Consider the following 20,708-nt stretch of genomic DNA (forward strand, 5'->3'; position numbering starts at 1 on the left):
AAAGTGATACTTTGTATTATGTCTCCTCCTAGGAAATCCGGGTTTAACCCCTGTGGGGAGTGCGGGGGCCGTATGTTGGTGACGGACCCGCACAATGACTGCTTGTGGTGTTTAAACTCCGAGCATGATGTGGAGGAGTGCAGTTCGTGCCAACAGATGAATATGAAGGCGCTCAAAGAACGTGAAACCAAGTTGTTTTTGGCTAAGTCGAAGAAAAAGGAGAAGTGCTGACATCGGAGGTAGTCTTCCAAATCTTCAAAGACCCATAAGCGACGTCGTCATGACTTCTGACACCAGCATGATTCCCAACGTCGGTCAGAGAGGGACAGATCTCGTTCAAGCTCTCCATCGGCTCGGCGTCGGAGATCAGCCCGACAGTGACGCATCAGACGCAGAGCCCTTGGGCTTCTCCGGCACCGTTGGTCCTTGAAGTTGACCCTCAACAGAGCCCTGGCTTCTCACCAGCACAATCGGAGGTGCCTGATCCGACGCCGGCTCCACAGGAGTTTACGGCACCGACGCCGCAAGGGTATCTGATGCCGCAGGGGTACCTTGTGTTCCCGGCTTTGGGTGCGGATCCGGCCGCATTTTTGAATGCGATGTTCAATATCTTCGCCTCCATGGCCCCTGGCGGTGCACCGGCTGGTCCCTCAGAGCCCTTGGCCTTTGATTTGGGTGTTCCGGCTCCACGCAGGCCGACACCTTTCATGCCCTTCTGTCCGGTAGAAGGTGCTGGTTCGGCGCCGGTACCGTTGGCTTCACCAAGAAGACCTGCAGATAGCTTCTGCTGCCCCGACGCCGTTGACTTCGACATGGCTCCAGTGGACACCGGTGAAGAGGGCCTGCCTGTCCACAGCGCCGATGGATCCGGTGTCGGGCGAATCCGAAGATCTACATCATCCGAGGTCTTCGACTTCGGTTAACTCCTTGTCAATGCCAAGGATAGAGGCCAGGTTGCACTCCAGGAGAAAGGCTCTGAGACTGTTAGAGGAGCAGGAATATAGAAGGAAGCTCCTGGAGGAAGGAGAGATCGTGGAGCCCCTGGGAGACCTTCAGAGCTTGGACTCCGCTAGCGGTCTTGATACTTCCCCGGAGTGGGATTTGGCATCTCCTGGGGAGTATACTGAGGAGGCTGCCGCGTTCCATTCAGTGGTGAGGAGGGCAGTGGATTTTCTCGATATACCCCTTCCTGTAGCTGAGGTCAAAACTAACATCCTTACAGGGGTATTGCATCCTGCTTCAGCTGCGGCAGAGCCGCTCCTCCCCTTTAACGAGGTGCTCACAGAACCGATCATGGAGGTGTGGAGAAAGCCAGTATCTTTGCCTGCTGTGAGTAGATCTGTGGCGAGGAGATACCGAGTGGTTCCTGGGGATCCAGGTTTCCTTTCAAGGCACCCGACTCCGGAGAGTCTGGTGGTACAGGCTTCGTGTTCCTCACGCACAGCTCCTGGGTCCTTTCCTGGGGCCCCGTCGGACAGAGAATCAAAAAAGTTGGAACAATCTGCAAAGAAAACTTTCTCATCCTGAGGTATGGCCCTGAAGTCTACGAACGCAATCTGTGTCTTGGGCAGGTATATCTATGCTTTGATGGATGCGGCCAAGACTGCATAGCCTGATTTGTCCTAGGATGTTCTCGGCCTTCTGACTGATGCACAGGCAGCAGCGACTCAGGTGATTCAGTCAGGACTAGATACATCTGATTCGGTGGCCAGGGTGATGGGCACGTCTATAGCAGCCAGAAGGCACATGCTTGGTTGAGGTCGTCAGGATTTTAATCTGATGTGCAATCAACCCTCCTAGACTTGCCTTTTGATGGGGACAAACTGTTTGGTACTAAGGCTGATTCTGCCTTGGAACGTTTCAAGGAGAGCAGGGCTACCGCTAAGTCTCTGGGCTTGCAGGCTTCTACCACCACCCCTTTTAGATCATTCAGGAGGTTCAGGGGGTTTGGGCGTGGCTCTTCCTGTCGGGGGAGATTGCAGCCAGCAGGCCAGCAACCTACCACTACTCTTCCCTATAGGTCATATAGGGGGCAGGGTAAGGTCAGGACCAGAGGGGCCGCCCAGCAGCACCTTGTCTCTTCCTCGGGAGTGGTGCAACAGGGAAAACAGCCTTAGTCCTCCATCCATTCCATCCCATCCCATTCTTCTCCTGTAGGGGGAAAGGCTATTGCATTTTCTCCGTATGTGGGAGTCAATCACATCAGACTCCTGGGTCATGACTATTGTGGAGAAAGGTTATGCCCTTATTTTTCGGGAGTTTCTCCCTCCCATCCCTCCCCGCCGATCCGTTCTGCACGGAAGACCATCTCCTGTTGATGCAGCAGGAGGTTCCAGTCCTTTTGTCAAAAGGTGCAGGGGAGTTGGTTCCAGAGCCGGAAAGGGGTCAGGGTTGTTATTCAACATATTTCCTGATCCCAAAGAAGGATGGTCGGTAGAGGCCTATCCTGGAACTGAGGGTTTTGAATTGGTTCCTCAAACAGGAGAAATTCAAAATGCTGACCCTAGCACATGTGCTTTTGGCGTTAAACGAAGAGGATTGGATGGTGATTTGCAGGATGCTTACTTTCAAATCCCCATTCTGAAGTCGCACAGGAAGTATCTCCGGTTTGTGGTGGGATCGCAACACTACCAGTTTGCAGTCCTTCCTTTTGGTCTTACTTCCGCACCTTGAGTCTTCACGAAGGTGATGGCGGTGGTTGCAGCAGATCTCAGGAGGAAGGGAATAGTGGTATTCCCTTACCTAGACGATTGGTTGATCAAAGCCAAGTCTCCAGAGCTCGTGCTGCATCACCTGCTGTTGATAACCCAGTTGTTGTTTGACCTGGGATTTTCGGTGAACGTGCCCAAATCTCACCTGGAGCCCTGTCAACGCCTCCTGTTCATAGGGGCAGTACTGGGCACAACATTGAATCGGGCCTTTCCTCCGCCTCAGCGGCTTCAGGACGTTCAACCGTTGATTCCAATGTTTCGAGTGGAGCGGTTGTTCCAGTCCTCAAGATCCTTCGTCTGCTCGGTCTGTTCGCTTCATGCATTCTGTTGGTCACTCATGCACGCTGGCACATCAGGGCTCTTCAGTGGTGCGTCCGCAGGCAGTGGTTTCAACACAGAGGTGATCTTAAGGAGTCGATAAGGAACTCCAGAGACACTGTGGCGGATCTACAATGGTGGGCTGTGTACGGCAACCTTTCCCAAGGAAGGCCGTTTTCACTACCACCGCCAGTGGCCACGGTCATAACGGATGCTTCCACTCTAGGGTGGGGAGCTCACCTGGGGGTCCTGGAGATCAAAGGTCATTGGTCTCCAGTGGAACAGAGGTTTCATATAAATCTGTTGGAGTTGCAGACAATACGTCTAGCTCTCAAGGCCTTCCTCCCTTCCCTTCGTGGTCAGTCGGTTCAGGTCCTGACGGACAACACTACCTCGATGTGGTACATCAACAAGCAGGGGGGAGTAGGGTCGTACCTTCTCTGCAGAGAGGCTCTGCGGCTCTGGTCCTGGGCACAGGACCATCAGATTTGCATAGTAGCAAACCATTTGGCCGGAGTTCTGAACGTACGTGCGGACAGTCTCAGTCGGAACATCTCGACCGATCGCAAGTGGCGTCTCCATCCAGACCTGATCCTTTATATTTACCGGATGTGGAGATCTCCACAGGTAGACCTGCTTGCCACTCAGGAGAACGTGCACTGCCTGTCGTTCTGCAGCCTCCAGTATCCGGTGCAAGGAGCATTGGGGGGCGCGTTTCAGATGTCCTGGTTCGGCCAGTTGCTTTACGCGTTCCCCCCCCATACCCTTGATTCCTCGGGTTCTTAGGAAGATCGATCCGCCAAGACCCCGGGCCCAAGTTATCTTGATAGCTCCGGATTGGCCTAGAAGGGTGTGGTACACAGATCTTCTCATACTCTCTCTGTGCCCTCCGCTTCGTCTCCCTCACAGGGCAGACCTCCTCTCGCAGGGGCAGATTTTACACCTCCAGAGCCTGCACCTACATGCCTGGAGATTGAACGGGGCAATCTGAGTTCCTTTTCTCTCCCACCAGAAGTGGTGGACGTTATTTTATCGGCCAGGCGACACTCCACTAAATCTATCTATGCTGTCAGATGGGCAAAATTTGTGGCTTTGTGTGGAGAGAGTCAAATTGATCCCTTACGTGCCCGTTTGTCGGACGTGTTATCGTTCGCATTATCCTTGGCGCAGAGGGGTTGTGCAGTTACAACTGTTAAAGGCTATTTTTTGGCACGTCAGCCTTTCTGTGCCTGCCTGATCAATCTTCCTTATTTAAGTCCCCTATAGTTTTAAGGTTCTTAAAGGGCCTTACTTACAGGTTTCCTCCCACTCCCTTTGTTATGCCTCAGTGGGATTTAAATTTGGTATTAACTTTCCTGATGGGTTCACCGTTTGAACCTTTGCATTCATGTCCTTTAAGGTTTTTGGTTTTAAAAACAGTTTTTCTTCTAGCCATTTCATCGGCTAGGTGTGTGAGTGAGCTTCAGGCGCTTAGCGTTAAGCCCCCTTTCACTTCCTTTCATGTGGACAAGGTGGTGTTGAGGACCAAGGCGGCTTTCCTACCGAAGGTTGTTACACCCTTTCATTTAGGATAGTCTACAACTCTCTCGTCCTTCTATCCTCCTCCCCATCCATCAAAAGAGGAGGAGAGACTGCTTCGGCTGGACCCAAAAAGGGCATTGAGTTTCTACATCGACAGGACAAGAGAATTCCGAGTGGAGGATCAGCTCTTCGTCGGTTATGTGGGGAAGAGGTAAGGCAAGGCTGTCCACAAGAGAACACTATCCAGGTGGGTTGTTCTTTGCATCAAAGTGTGTTACTCCTTGGCAGGGAAGATTCCTCCTGTAGGAATTAGAGCCCATTCCACCAGGGCTAAGTCGGCCTCTTCGGCCTTGGCTAGAGGTGTTCCTTTGGCTGACATTTGTAAGGCCGCAACTTGGGCATCCCTCAATACTTTTGCAAAGCATTATTGTTTCGATTCAGAGGTTAGGAGGGATGGCCATTTTGCACGGTCTGTACTGCAGGATTTTTTAGTTTGACCATTCAGGCACCCACCACTGAGTGCGGTACTGCTTTGGGACTCTATTCATTAGGTGAGGAATCCACAGGTAGTTGTATCCATCAGAAGAACAAGTTACTTACCTTCGGTAACACCTTTTCTGGTGGCTACACCAGCTACCTGTGGATTCCTCACGGTCCCACCGCCTCCCCGTTGCCTGGATGGTCTATCCAGGATATCCTGGGGTGCATTTGTATATAAGAATGTGTATTTTTGCTTGATGGTATATGTATATATTTGTACATATGTGAGGTTTTAGGTTTTTCAATATGTGTGTATGTATATATGTGTATGTATGTATATATATATGTTCGATGGCATGTGTAGCTGCAGATACACATGCTGTGCACATCCCGCCATCTGGTGTTGGGCTCGGAGTGTTACAAGTTGTTTTTCTTCGAAGAAGTCTTTTCGAGTCACGAGATCGAGGGACTCCTCCCATTTCGGCTCCATTGCGCATGGGCGTCGACTCCATCTTAGATTGGTTTTTTTTACGCCATCGGGTTCGGACGTGTTCCTTTTCGCTCCGTGTTTCGGATCGGAAAGTTAGTTAGAATCTCGGAAAAATCGTCGGTATTGTTTGCGCTCGGTATCGGGTTAGTTAAAACAGATCGACACCGACTTTTGAAGAGCTCCGGTGGCCCTTCGGTGTTTTTTCGATCCCCCCGTCGGGGCCTGGTCGGCCCGGCCTCGTGTCCCTTCAAGGCTGATGGAACGGACCCCATTCCGCTTCTGCCCAAAATGTCATAACAAGTATCCATATACAGATCAGCATCTGGTCTGTAACTTGTGTCTGTCTCCAGAGCACAAGGAGGATACCTGTGAAGCCTGTTGAGCGTTTCGGTCGAGGAAGACATTAAGAGACCGAAGAGCAAAAAGACTGCAGATGGCGTCGGCGCCGACAGGACAAGGGCGTTTCGAGGAGGAAGAAGAAACCTTCTCCATCCATGAATCGGACTCGGATGAGCTCGATCCTGAAGAAACGCCGAAAACCGTGAGTAAGACGTCGAAACATAAAACTCACGAAGAGACAACAAAAGCCCAGGGGACGCCACCGCCAACAGGCCATGGCTTAACCCGAAAAATAGGTGACCGATCATCGGCACCGAAAAAGGGCATGCATGTGGCGAAGTCATCCGACTCCGGTCGAGATACCGCCACACAGCAATCTCGGGCCCGAGACAGCGGCTCCGAAAAGATTCGGCACCGAGACAGTGGCACCGAAATGGTTCGGCACCGAGACACCACGACGCCGAAAATAAAGAAGGTTGCCTCGGAGCCCAAAAGGCGACCGAAAAGATTTCGATCCCAAAACATCCTGCCTCGGAACCGAAAACAGGTTCCTACACAGAGGAACAGGGATTGTCCTCCCAGATGCAAGGACATAAGTTCGGAGAGTAACTTGAATCTGTTGAGCCAGACTACACTCAAAGAAGGCTCCACATTCAAAAAGACACAGGGAAGATAAGCACTCTTCCCCCAATTAAGATGAAAAGAAGACTTGCCTTTCAAGAAAAGGACAAGCAGCCACAGGCAAAGGTGGCAAGACAAACAACTCCACCACCATCTCCACCACCATCAATGCACACATCACCGGTAGCCACTCCACCACTGATGCAATCCCCGACTCATACTGCAATGAGTCAAGATGATCCTGATGCATGGGACCTTTATGATGCTCCTGTATCAGATAACAGCCCAGACTGTTACCCTACGAGGCCGTCGCCACCTGAAGACAGTACATCCTACACGCAGGTGGTCTCAAGGGCAGCTGCGTTTCATAACGTCACCTTGCATTCAGAACCAATTGAGGATGACTTTTTGTTTAATACACTCTCCTCCACTCATAGCCAATCCCAAAGCTTACCTATGCTCCCGGGAATGCTAAAACATTCCAAACAAATATTTCAGGATCCTGTTAAAGGCAGAGCCATAACTCCAAGGGTGGAAAAGAAGTGCAAGCCACCACCAACAGACCCTGTTTATATTACGCAGCAATTAACACCAGATTCTGTGGTTGTTGGGGCAGCTCGCAAGAGAGCAAACTCTCATACCGATGCACCACCTCCAGACAAGGAGAGTCGCAAATTCGATGCTGCGGGTAAAAGAGTTGCAGCACAAGCAGCAAACCAATGGCGTATTGCCAATTCACAAGCACTTTTGGCAAGATACGACAGAGCTCATTGGGACAAAATGCAGCATTTCATAGAACACTTACCCAAAGAGTTCCAGAAAAGAGCACAACAAGTGGTAGAAGAAGGACAAAGTATCTCCAATAATCAGATGCGGTCATCAATGGACGCAGCAGATACGGCTGCATGGACAGTAAATACTGCAATAACAATAAGGAGACACGCATGGTTGCGTACATCAGGATTCAAGCCGGAAATACAACAAGCCGTGCTGAATATGCCCTTTAATGAACAGCAGTTGTTTGGGCCGGAAGTCGACACTGCTATTGAAAAACTCAAAAAAGATACTGATACCGCAAAAGCCATGGGCGCACTCTACTCCCCACAAAGCAGAGGCACATTTCGCAAAACACAATTTAGGGGAGGATTTCGAGGTCAACCTACAGAGGCCACAACCTCACAAGCAAGGCCCACTTATCAAAGCCAATATCAGCGGGGAACTTTTCGGGGGCAATATATAGGGGGACAATTCCAAAAAAATAGAGGGAAGTTCCAAAGCCCCAAAACCCCTCAAAACAAGCAGTGACTTCCAAGTCACACATCCCCAACACATAACACCTGTGGGGGGGAGACTAAGCCAATTTTACAAACATTGGGAGGAGATAACAGACACTTGGGTACTGGCAATTATCCAGCATGGTTATTGCATAGAATTTCTCAAATTCCCTCCAAACGTCCCACCGAAAACACACAATATGTCAAAACAACATATAGATCTTCTAGGACTAGAAGTTCAGGCATTACTACTAAAAGAAGCAATAGAATTAGTACCAAAACACCAGAAAGGAACAGGAGTTTACTCTCTGTACTTTCTCATACCCAAAAAAGACAAGAGACCGAGACCTATATTAGATCTCCGAACATTAAATACCTACATCAAATCAGATCACTTTCACATGGTGACATTACAAGACGTAATCCCACTACTCAAACAACAAGACTACATGACAACACTAGACCTAAAGGATGGATATTTCCATATACCGATACATCCTTCACACAGAAAGTACTTAAGGTTTGTATTCCAAGGGATACATTACCAATTCAAGGTGTTGCCATTCGGAATAACAACTGCGCCAAGAGTTTTTACAAAGTACCTAGCAGTAGTAGCTGCACATATCAGAAGGCAGCAAATACATGTGTTCCCGTACCTAGACGATTGGTTAATCAAAACCAACACGCTAGAAAGGTGTTCACAACACACAGAGTATGTCATAGAAACCCTCCACAAACTAGGTTTCACAATCAACTACACAAAGTCACACCTTCTGCCATGTCAAACACAGCAATACTTAGGGGCGACAATCAACACAGCAAAAGGGATTGCCACTCCAAGTCCACAAATAGTTCAGGCATTTCACAATGTAATACAGGCCATGTATCCAAATCAAACAATACAAGTCAAAATGGTGATGAAACTCTTAGGCATGATGTCCTCATGCATAGCCATTGTCCCAAACGCAAGGTTGCACATGCAGCCCTTACAACAGTGCCTAGCATCACAGTGGTCACAGGCACAGGGTCAAATTCTAGATCTGGTGTTGGTAGACCGCCAAACATACACCTCGCTTCAATGGTGGAACAGTATAAATTTAAACCAAGGGCGGCCTTTCCAAGACCCAGTGCCACAATATGTAATAACGACAGATGCCTCCATGATAGGGTGGGGAGCACACCTCAATCAATACAGCATCCAAGGACAATGGGACACTCACCAAAAACAGTTTCACATAAATCACTTAGAACTATTGGCAGTATTTCTAGCGCTGAAAGCATTTCAACCCATAATAAGCTACAAACACATTCTTGTCAAAACAGACAACATGACAACGATGTATTACCTAAACAAACAAGGAGGCACACACTCAACACAGTTGTGTCTCCTGGCACAGAGAATATGGCATTGGGCGATTCACAACCAGATTCGCCTAATAGCACAATTTATTCCAGGAATTCAGAATCAGTTAGCAGACAATCTCTCTCGGGATCACCAACAGATCCACGAATGGGAGATTCACCCCCAAATACTGAAAACTTACTTCCAGAGTTGGGGAACACCACAAATAGATCTATTTGCGACAAAGGAAAACGCAAAATGCCAAAACTTCGCAACCAGGTACCCACAAGATCAGTCTCAGGGCAATGCATTATGGATAAGTTGGTCAGGGATATTTGCTTACGCTTTTCCCCCTCTCCCACTCCTTCCATATCTTGTAAACAAGCTGAGTCAAAACAAACTCAAACTCATACTAATAGCACCAACATGGGCAAAGGCAACCTTGGTACACAACACTACTAGACCTCTCAGTAGTGCCTCATGTCAAACTACCAAACATACCAGATCTGTTAACGCAACACAAACAACAGATCAGACACCCAAATCCAGCATCGCTGAATCTAGCAATCTGGCACCTGAAGTCCTAGAGTTCGGACACCTAGACCTTACACAAGAATGTATGGAGGTCATAAAACAAGCTAGGAAACCTACCACTAGACATTGCTATGCAAATAAGTGGAAAAGATTTGTTTATTACTGCCATAATAATCAAATTCAACCCTTACACGCATCTGCCAAAGACATCGTAGGATACTTACTACATTTGCAAAAATCAAAGCTAGCTTTTTCTTCCATTAAAATACATCTTACAGCAATTTCAGCTTACCTGCAAATTACGCACTCAACTTCTCTATTTAGGATACCAGTCATAAAAGCATTTATGGAAGGTCTAAAGATAATTATACCACCAAGAACACCACCAGTTCCTTCATGGAACCTCAACATTGTCTTAACACGACTCATGGGTCCACCTTTTGAGCCCATGCACTCTTGTGAAATGCAATACTTAACATAGAAAGTTGCATTTTTAATTGCCATCACATCTTTAAGAAGAGTAAGTGAGATTCAAGCATTTACCATACAAGAACCATTTATTCAGATACACAAGCATAAAGTAGTTCTACGAACAAATCCTAAATTTTTACCAAAAGTCATATCACCGTTCCACTTAAATCAAACAGTAGAATTACCAGTGTTCTTCCCACAGCCAGACTCTGTAGCTGAAAGAGCACTACATACATTAGACATCAAAAGAGCGTTAATGTACTACATTGACAGAACAAAACTAATTCACAAAACAATTATTTATTGCTTTACAAAAACCTCATACAGGAAATCCAATTTCTAAGCAAGGCATTGCTAGATGGATAGTTAAGTGCATTCAAACCTGTTATCTTAAAGCAAAAAGAGAACTGCCTATTACACCAAAGGCACACTCCACTAGAAAGAAAGGTGCTACCATGGCCTTTCTAGGAAATATTCCAATGACAGAAATATGTAAGGCAGCTACATGGTCTACGCCTCATACATTTACCAAACACTACTGTGTAGATGTGCTAACAACACAGCAAGCTACAGTAGGCCAAGCAGTACTACGAACATTGTTTCAAACAACTTCAACTCCTACAGGCTGAACCACCGCTTTTGGGGAGATAACTGCTTACTAGTCTATGCACAGCATGTGTATCTGCAGCTACACATGCCATCGAACGTAAAATGTCACTTACCCAGTGTACATCTGTTCGTGGCATTAGTCGCTGCAGATTCACATGCGCCCACCCACCTCCCCGGGAGCCTGTAGCCGTTTAGAAGTTGATCTTGAACATCTGTATATTTGTAAATATATATATTACTTTAAACTACATTATGTACATACGTATTCACTCCATTGCATGGGCACTATTACTAGCATATACAACTCATACCTCACCCTCTGCGGGGAAAACAATCTAAGATGGAGTCGACGCCCATGCGCAATGGAGCCAAAATGGGAGGAGTCCCTCGATCTCGTGACTCGAAAAGACTTCTTCGAAGAAAAACAACTTGTAACACTCCGAGCCCAACACCAGATGGCGGGATGTGCACAGCATGTGAATCTGCAGCGACTAATGCCACGAACAGATGTACACTGGGTAAGTGCCATTTTCCATATATATATATATATATATATATATATATATATATATATATATATATATATATATATATATATATATATATATATATGTTTGATATTTTGCAATTTATGTTTGGTTAAATTTTTTGTTTTATATTTGATTGGTGTACTCATGTCAAGTATGTATTGTCGGTAGTCACCTGTTTGCCTCAAATGCACGTAAAAAATGGTGAGAACTGATGTCAGCACGCCGCCGAGGACCTCTTATTGCCTCGATGACATCAGACGGCCTCGCGTGGGAGTTGGGAATTGTGACGTCCTCGTGCAGAGCTTGGAAGAAACTTTTCGTTGAATGCTGGTGCATTGGGAGAATTCATTAGGTGAGGAATCCACAGGTAGCTAGTGTATCCACCAGAAAAGGCGTTACCAAAGGTAAGTAACTTGTTCTTCAGAACCTTACTATAGCGTCCCTGTAACCTTTTGGTTTTTTCCAGTGACTATATATATATATATATATATATATCACTCTACCATGCACTGTGTTCTAAACAATTGAGATGTCATAAGTGTTATGAAAACTGTTTTTGCAAAGTAATGTCATATACAGGGGTATGAGTGCATTGAGAAGGCGAGTTATAGTTTATGAAGTATGACGAGTGAGGTGAGAACACTGTACGAACCTACACGGCTTATAGTAATATCAAAGTGGTGTGTAAATTAAAGTTATAACTATAACTTTAGAATGTGTTTGTGTAGTTTAAGTATGGTTTGTATGGAAAAAATAAATAAAGTTTTCCTACTATACCATCTCTGTAACCTTTGTGTTTTTTCATGAAATGTAATTGGTTTTTATGTTTTTAATAAAAATGTGATTCAAATTGTATTATTGCGAGTTATTTATTAAGGTATCTTTCATTGGAGTGTCGTACAGTAAAATGAAGGTGAGTGTTGTACAGTTAAGGGTACAATGGAGTGTAATTCATTGCAGTGGGGTACAGTGGGAAACAGTTTAGCAGCGTTGTGGAGTTGTATAGAGTACAGTAGTGTGTTGTAAAGTGTAGTTGCATTAGACAGTGGCGTAGAGCGAGGTAAAGTCTCACTGTGGAGGAAAGTTTAGTCGAATTACGTAATGTATAATACAGTGTATTAGCTTGTCTTAGAGTATAGTGGTGTGGAATAGTTTGTAGTGTATTTGCTAGCGTATAGTTGAGTAAACTCTTATACATTGGAGTGGTCTCCCGTACAGCAGAGTGGAGTGCTATATCGTACAGTATTAAAGAGTTGCTTAGTGAAATAGATTGTTGTACAATGGAGTGTTCAGGCATAGATTAGACTGTAGAGTTACAGTGGAGTATACGTCAGTGGAGTAAATTAGAGTTATGTACAGTGTACTTTGGTACATAAAGTGAAATAAACTTTTAGAGGTGGGAGCAGAGTCTTGTACAGTGGAGCTGCGTAGAGTGCAGTGGCATATAATTTAGTGGTGTACAATGTAGTGGCGTAAAGTGGAATACCGTACAGTGGAGTACCATATAGTAGAATAGTATACAGTGGAATACCATACAGTCTAATAGTGTACAGTGGAGTGTAGAAGAATGGACTGGCAGAAAGTCAAATTGCGTACACTGGAGTATTGTACAGTGGATTGCCATACACTGGAATAGTGTACAGTGTAGTGGAGTACAGTTTACTGGTGTACAGTGGATTAGCGTACAGTGGAGTGGCATGACGTAGACTGGAGTGGCATGCAGTGTGGTAAACTAGAATACCATTTAGTCGAGTGGAGTCCAATGGAATAGCATAGAATGAAGTGGAGTAGAGTGGTTTGGTGTACATTAGAGTGGCATAAACTGGAGTGCCATACAATGGAATAGCGTAGAGTGCCGTGGGGTACAGTGGAGTGGTGTACAGTGGAATAGCTAATAGTCCAGTAGCATACAGTGGAGTGGTGAAGACTGGATTGCATCATGTGTAGTGTGTACAGTGGGGTTGCATACAGGAAAGTCTCAATGCTGAGGCGTAGAGTGACATGGGGTAGAATGGAATAGCACGTAGTGGAGAGTCGCAGAGTGTCGTCCAAGGTAACAGCATAGAATGGAATGGCATACAGTGGAGTGGCACAGGGTGGAGAAGCATACAGTGGAGTAACGTGCATTGGAGTGCCATACAGTGAAATACCAAAGAGTGGAGTGCTGTAGAGTGCAGTGGTATATAGTGGAATAGTGTGGAGTGAAATAGCTTATACTGGAATCGCGTACAGTGGACTTGCATACATTAGAGTAGTGTACAGTATAATTGCGTACAGTGGAATAGCGTACAGTTGAGTGATGTATAGTGTAGTGCCATACAGGGTAATGAGGTATGGATGTAGTTGACATTTTGGAAAACTGTAGCTTATGGTTTGCACAGTAACGCAAGGCAGGGACTTATACTGCACTGCATTTCTGCACACGTGCCATGCAAAGCAGGACGACATATGGTGGCTTTGCATAGTTTTTTATAATATTACCCTTGCGAAACTATGAGTAACAAAAGGTTAATGCAATAGAAACCCAAATATGTCCCCTAGTGATAAAGTGTGCCATGGTATACCGCAGTAAGTTAGTGGTATACCGTGGTACATATCAATAACAAAGCAGTGTATAATTGGCTAATGTCTGCCTTTTCACATTTAAAAGGCAGCCACAATCTTTTTGTTTGCTTTTTGGATTGTTGTGGCTTAGGGCCTTAAACATTGTTAATTAGTGTTTTTTATTGTTGTTTCCAATCTATTACCATTTTTGTAATTGAAAATAGGTATCGAGGTGTTTGTATAATCCAGCACAGGTGTCTCCATCCAGTCAATTGCATGCTATCAGTAGCTTCCAGGCACCTTCAGACTAGCTCACAACCTTGAGTTTATTTTTAACTAAGCACATGGTCACATTTTCCTTTTAAAGTTAAGGGAAGACTATGTTTATTTTATCTTATTATCATCTGGCTGCAGTTAACAGAGCCTGATAATGATAAGCAGAAGTGCTCAGTCAGATTTATGACCCAGGCTGGGGCACAGAGGACAAGAAATTAAGCACTGAATCATTTTTTTTAATTTTAAATTATTTTTATTAAATATTTACCATGAAGCTCATACAAAAAACAAAAATAATAACAACATATGTAACCAACTGCTAAGTTGCCCTGTAAATGTCACAATTACACACTCCTACTTTGTCGCAGGATGCATGGAATGAAAAGTAAAAAGGTATAAAAAGAAGGGCATCATCGATGTTAACCATAAATAACATTGTATCATCTTGATGCATATCCCTCCTACGGTTCCATAGACAATGTCAAGAGCTACGCAGTCATGGCTGCCCAAAAGTCCCTGGGACGGGAGGCCCTTGGCAGTTCTTCCGCATAGGTTTCTAATTGGTCCTTGCAATAAGCAATGTTTTCTTCTCCCAGTGGAAAGCCACTCGTCGCTTAGCTTGCAAGAGAGTAATAGCAACTAGCATACAGTTAGTGGGCTGTGGAGGCCTAACATAACCCAATAGACGTACGGAGGTCACAGGGGACAGACTCCAGTGCCATACCAGTGAGTGTTTGCGTTATTTGTTCCCAGTATTGAAAGATCCTGGGGCACTTTCAGGATAAACGGAGGAAGTTTGCACCACACCATTCGCACTTATCCTCCTGTCTCAGCCCATACCTGAGAAGTTGTGTAGGCGTGTTATACATATGCGGCAACAATTTTAAATTAATAATAACTCCGGTTTCTATTGGTGGTAAGCTGTCCACTCAGGGCACAGCAAAAGGCCCACTCGAACCCGGCAAGTGGTGTATCTAGCAGAGCGTTTCACCTGTCCAGCAGGGTGCCAATGTACTTGCCTCATCAGTCTGCGCCACCTCATATAGAGCAGTAAAAAGGCCCATGCGGGTGGTCCTGGTCAGCAGGGTCTGAAGTGACCTCAAAAGCACTGAACCATTAGACTCTTAAATAAAAGTCCTTGTCAACTCAGTATTGGAGTAGAACCAAATGACGTTTCTGAATGCTGTTAAGTAGGAGAAAATTCAAATGAAAAGTTTACCTTATGTATAACAGAAAAAGAGTTTTGTTTTTTTAAATGGTAGAAATTTAAAGTACAGAAAAATGTTCCATATTTCGGACATTTCTGCAGAACATTTTTCTGCACTTTAAATTTCGCCCATTTAAAAATAAATGGTTGTATGTTTGTGTTTTACCTGTAACGCGGCCAAGAGTGACGAAAGGTATGTACCGTGCCACAAGTAAATACAACACATGATCTGTCACCCCTACGCGTATATCCCATTCATACGCACACATGTTCATACATCCCCAAAGACCATGTTCTCATACACATAACAGTCCTATCATAATGCTCCTAATCAAAGTATTTTCTCAAACCATAGTATCTGCCTCTATGGACATTAGGCTTAAAGTCAGTAAAATTGGACGTGGGGGTGTCTGGTAACAATGTGCAAGTTGAGTTTAGCCTTCAGTAGCTCACAATGATTTTCACTGATCAGAAGTAGCTTTTACTACAGAAATGGTTTAAGAACCCTGAGCATGTACTGTTTTTTACCAAATGCTCATTTTCCTAGTATATTTTTTTTTAAGTAATGTGGTAAATTGTAGGTATTACTGTAGAAATGTGTAGAATTTTTTTGTCATAATTAAATATGTATAAAATTCTAAAGACATTGTGATACTTTATATTTGTGAAATATTGTGTATTAGTATTTTGTCAGGGTTTTTTTTTTTTTTAAAGGTAACTCTTGACCCTAGGTAATACCTTAGTAGTACCTCTGTACTTCGTACTATTTAAAAAAATAAATATTGAAATGTATAATTATATTAAGTGGTAATAGGTAGGGAAAAACATATCAAACTTAATATTATCTGCATTTAAGGCCCTAAACTAGAACATCGGCAAAGTGACCTTAAAACAACATGGCTGCCTGCAGTTTTTGTAAAGATAGTTATTGTCTAATCAGATGACTTGTCATCGCTATGTACTTTGGTACTATCTCAAAGCTACTACAGCCACAGATAAAGCTAAACAAAAGTTCCTTCCTGCACTACCTCAAATAATCATCTACACCCACTACTATGCAATACTGCCAAATTTCAGAAAAATCCAGCTGACCGTTTTCTCACTAAAAAGTCTATGCAAGATGCACTGGATTTCAAGCCCATTCAGGCCCCCCTCCTTTTTTTTTCTTCTTTGCACCACCTTCATGAAACGCCGCAAAACTTTCAGGACTCTGACAATAAAACTGGGCAACAGGTCTGCAAAGTTTTAGGGACATTCGTCAAACGGGTGCATATTTACTAAGGGACAAAAACACCAAAATTCCCTATCTTTGGTCACTAACTATGACTACAAAGTGGCTACCAAAGAGTGGTTTATAAATGTCGCCTGAAAACTGAGATGACAATGCCAGACTATATGGAACGCTTTACTTGTTACTATGTTTTACATTACATGATTTATAAATTGATTTTCAGAAAGACCCAGAGTATTTCAGCAACATTGTTTTAATATTCATTATGTACAAGAGATTGCAGATACATTGGTCATTGTTCTCAGCTTGTTTTTGTTGAGGATAATATGCTAATATCGAAAATGTTTTATACAGTAGTGTGATTTATTATAAATCAGATTTTAAATGAGAAGTGCACTGTAAGGAAATCAAAAATGTGCACTTTAAAGTGTACTTTTCTTTTGTAGTACATTGACACTATAGCGCAAATTTAGAAAGACCTATATAACAAAAGAAAATAAAGTTGATCTGGAACGGTGTTGCATATTAGTAGACATGGTTCTGGATTCACAATGTTTATTTTTACTCACTGAGGAGGATTCATTGATAGATCTTTGCATCAAAGATGAGTTTGCAAGGGTGAGCTTGTCAAGTGTGCTCTCTATTGTTCTGAGAGCAGCACTCACATTGGGAAAGTTTTTTTCCAGCACTGAAAGAAAGAAGTGTTTTGTTAACTATTCATTTAACTTAATTTGTTTACAGAAGCTAAGTTTCCTGCAAACAAATTCAGTTAGACCTCTTTTCTGTAACACATGAGTTTCAGAACAACTGGCAAATGTTCCATAAAACCTACCCATGTAAAGTTATAAATATATATCCTTGAACCACTCAAAAATCCATTGGTGGTTACGGTTTCGCAACAATCCAGCAACAGCCTGAACAAAACAGAATGAAACAGATGGGGAAACATACTTTTTAAAATGACTCTATATGTGTTCCCTAGTTTCTAATTCTAAAGATTCACAAATTGCATGTAAAGCATCTCTAGTAAGAAGACCATTTCTTTATGAAGTACATCCTTCCTCAACAGTGATACCCTTTCTCACAGGGAATCGGTCTTTATCTGCGCAAAATATCTTCTCTAAATCCACAGTTTCTCTTGTTGCGCTAGGCAGGCTGAGTCTCGGCCTACACTTCTCATAATTCCTATTGTTTGATGTCCACCATATACAATGTCTGCCACATGGGCCCCCTTGGCTCTGCAAACAGCTTTAGAGGTTGTTCCATTCCATATTCTCCCACCATTACAGCTGATGGAAGGATAATAGATGCTTATTTTTGCCACACCTCTTGACGCAGTAAGTGTTTTCTATGCTGGCAGTGGTGGTAAGATTTGTGCGGATGCGTAGGTCACCTTTTAGTGGGAGGGGGTCATATCTGATTATGATTGATGTACAATATTAACATACAGAGTTATGCTTACAGTTTGCCTTCATTGCTCATGACAACGAGCCTTGTTGCCATCAGTGGTATGTTTTTATAAAGCAAACAAGTTGTCTGTTGTGGTAAGCAAAACTATGTATGGGTGCAAATGTACTTTACTGGTTATGCAGTGGTGACAACATACCCACTAGCACCAATAACATGGTTTAAACAAATAAGCTGCTTGTTGTAGTTTACAGGTAACTGTTAAATTTATGAGTGAAAATGCTACATGTATGGGACACTATATAGTTTTAATGTGGGCCCCATTTCTACTAATGAATTGTGGGTGATCCTATCTACAAACACTTGAAGCTATGGGTGTATGTTGAGCTAACAAGCCCATTGGTGACCAGATTTTTCTTTATTTGAACTAACCATTTTAATGTGTTTTGATTGCCTACCTCGTCTCTAAATCCTTGTAATGTGTGGCTACAAAGGGTGCACCCTCCACCCAAACCAAGTTGCCTAAGTATCCCATAGATAGGGTAAGTAGTAGCGGTGTGTGAGTGTATCCACTCTTTTCACATTAATGAGGTGTGCAGTGTATTTGCTGTGTTTATCTCTGTATGCCACAAATACATTCTAACAAACTGCGCTCCTTCAATTACACAGTGCATATTTATAAGATAGTATTACACTGTGTAGAACTTAATGTATATTTTACCCCCTTTTTAAGTTCCACATTACTTTTGTGGAGGTTGGAAACCCCTTCCCCATGAGCAAATGTTCCATTTAGAACTTGGAATAATAGGAATCCATCTTGCCATAATGAAAGCTCTTGACTTATCATTGGCACATAAGGGGCTGAATCATGTTGGTGCTTCTAATGGTGATCGGGCCATTATACCCAGATTCATTCACCTTGCCTTTTTCTTTTTAATCATACCCATGGTACCTACTGATCAAGGTATTCCCCTTTTGGTTTTACTCAGATATTTTTACATAATAACCTGGACCCCGCTGTTCTAGAGTATTTCATATCAATAACTCCCTCATACTGAGGTTGAGTCTACCCTGGTAGTATCATCTGATCAAGGTGGGCTGAGAATGCCTACGATTAACCCTTTCACAAAAGTGTGGATGAGATATTCTTATCCATTTTATACATTAATCTTAAAATAACCAGGCAGTTGCTAGTTTGTTGTGTAACACAATTCACTGCCTCATCTTTGTGTAGTTTCATGATGTAATATTGGAGGCTGTGTAATGGATTTGATCCGAACTCCCCCATAGTGATTTAGTAGGTTGTGGGTGAGTGTGCAGCCTATCAACTAGGAGCATGTCTGAATGCCAACTGTGTTTTCACTCCATTTTGAATAACGTAGGCCACAAAAACCTTAAGTAACATAGAGAAAAACTTGCATATTCCCAACTTGATACCTCTGAAGCTCTCTGACGAAAATAGCTGAAATAAAGGTAAGCACCGCCACATAGACAGCTGTCTTCTAGAGTTAAAACAAGACCTTGTTCCTTTAAGAATCCAGCATCCTTCGCTAACCCATGGTGCGTTGTACGTGTGGTTACTAGAGGGCTGATGCTCTATTGATGGGATCAGTGCAGAAAATATCTACTTAAAAGGTATGCCTTGCTGTCTGTGAATTCAAGACAGGTCGGGCAGCTATTTGTTTTTTATGCAAGTAAGATTCCTATGATGCAGATCTAGGATTACAAGTATCTTTCACTTTTTGCATAGTACAGTGTATAACGTATTAAATGTAAAGGCTTTTGTACACTTGTGTCATCTGGCAAGGTTGAAGGACGCTGGTGGATACCTGTCAGAGCAAGTGGTAATGGCTTTTAGTTTGTTGTCAGTTATATTTGTTTGCAAATATAGTTTACTAGTTCGGCTTCAGCTGGGAATGGTGATTGGCATTGCTTATAGATACCTTCAGTTATTTTGCTGTAAATCTCGTTGTCCTTGATTACCTATCATCGCTGTCCAATTGATTTTTTTTATGATTTGTGAAGTTATAAGCAGATGGTACTACAGCTCTGCCTCTATTTTCCAGCTCACCAAGTCCTTATGTATTCCTGTCTGAATTTCTTCATGTTTGATTTATTGTAGATTGCTGTGCAATCATTGTGGAACATCAAAATTGCTGTATTAGTAAAACCAGAACATGAAAATAGGATTAGCCATATAAGTACCTCAAGCGTGAAGACTGGGATAGCCAACACATTAGGTAAGATCACAGCTTCTCTTTTTCAGATCAGAGATTCTGTTATTACTGGTTGTTAATGGCATTGCTACATTTACTTGTTTTTCCCTTAAATACAAGAGGATGCCCTGACCCTATCCTAAAATAATTCAGAAAAGTCATTCAGTGTGGGCACAGCCTCAAACCGGACACTTGGCTACCTCCATTTTATATTCCCTTTCATACTCACTACCACCTAGTCAGTCTTCCTGCTGCATACAACCTTTCCATGCTTGATGTTTACATAAAGTATTTTAATAATTGAAAATATAGCCCTTTTTAAGACTCCCATTGCTCAATAATCGTTCCTTTGAAGTGGTTAAATGAGTCATGTCACGCAAATATGAATAAGGAAATTTATTTTCAGTGTATACAGCTCTACATGCTGCTAATGGAGCCACCAAGGGCTGAGCTTGCTTATTATTCCGTGCACAGACATCCACTGCCACCTTGGCTATGTAGGCAAAATGAAACTCAAAATCCTCAGTATAGGCTGGTGCCTTTAAGATGTGCCAACAGTGTGGATTTAGGTGTTTTGTATAGCATTA

General features: G+C 43.5%; 1 protein-coding gene across 2 annotated transcripts in view; it reads left to right on the forward strand.

Annotated features, from left to right (window-relative positions):
* INPPL1 (inositol polyphosphate phosphatase like 1) overlaps nt 1-20,708 on the forward strand; it is an 818,513-nt gene that overhangs the window by 567,987 nt on the left and 229,818 nt on the right. For both annotated transcript variants that reach the window (XM_069203762.1, XM_069203763.1), the window contains exon 13: nt 20,028-20,145. In XM_069203762.1, coding sequence (XP_069059863.1) covers nt 20,028-20,145 — 118 coding nt within the window. The remainder of the gene's footprint in view (nt 1-20,027; nt 20,146-20,708) is intronic.

This window comes from Pleurodeles waltl, chromosome 8 (assembly GCF_031143425.1).
Source record: "Pleurodeles waltl isolate 20211129_DDA chromosome 8, aPleWal1.hap1.20221129, whole genome shotgun sequence".
Taxonomy (NCBI): domain Eukaryota; kingdom Metazoa; phylum Chordata; class Amphibia; order Caudata; family Salamandridae; genus Pleurodeles; species Pleurodeles waltl.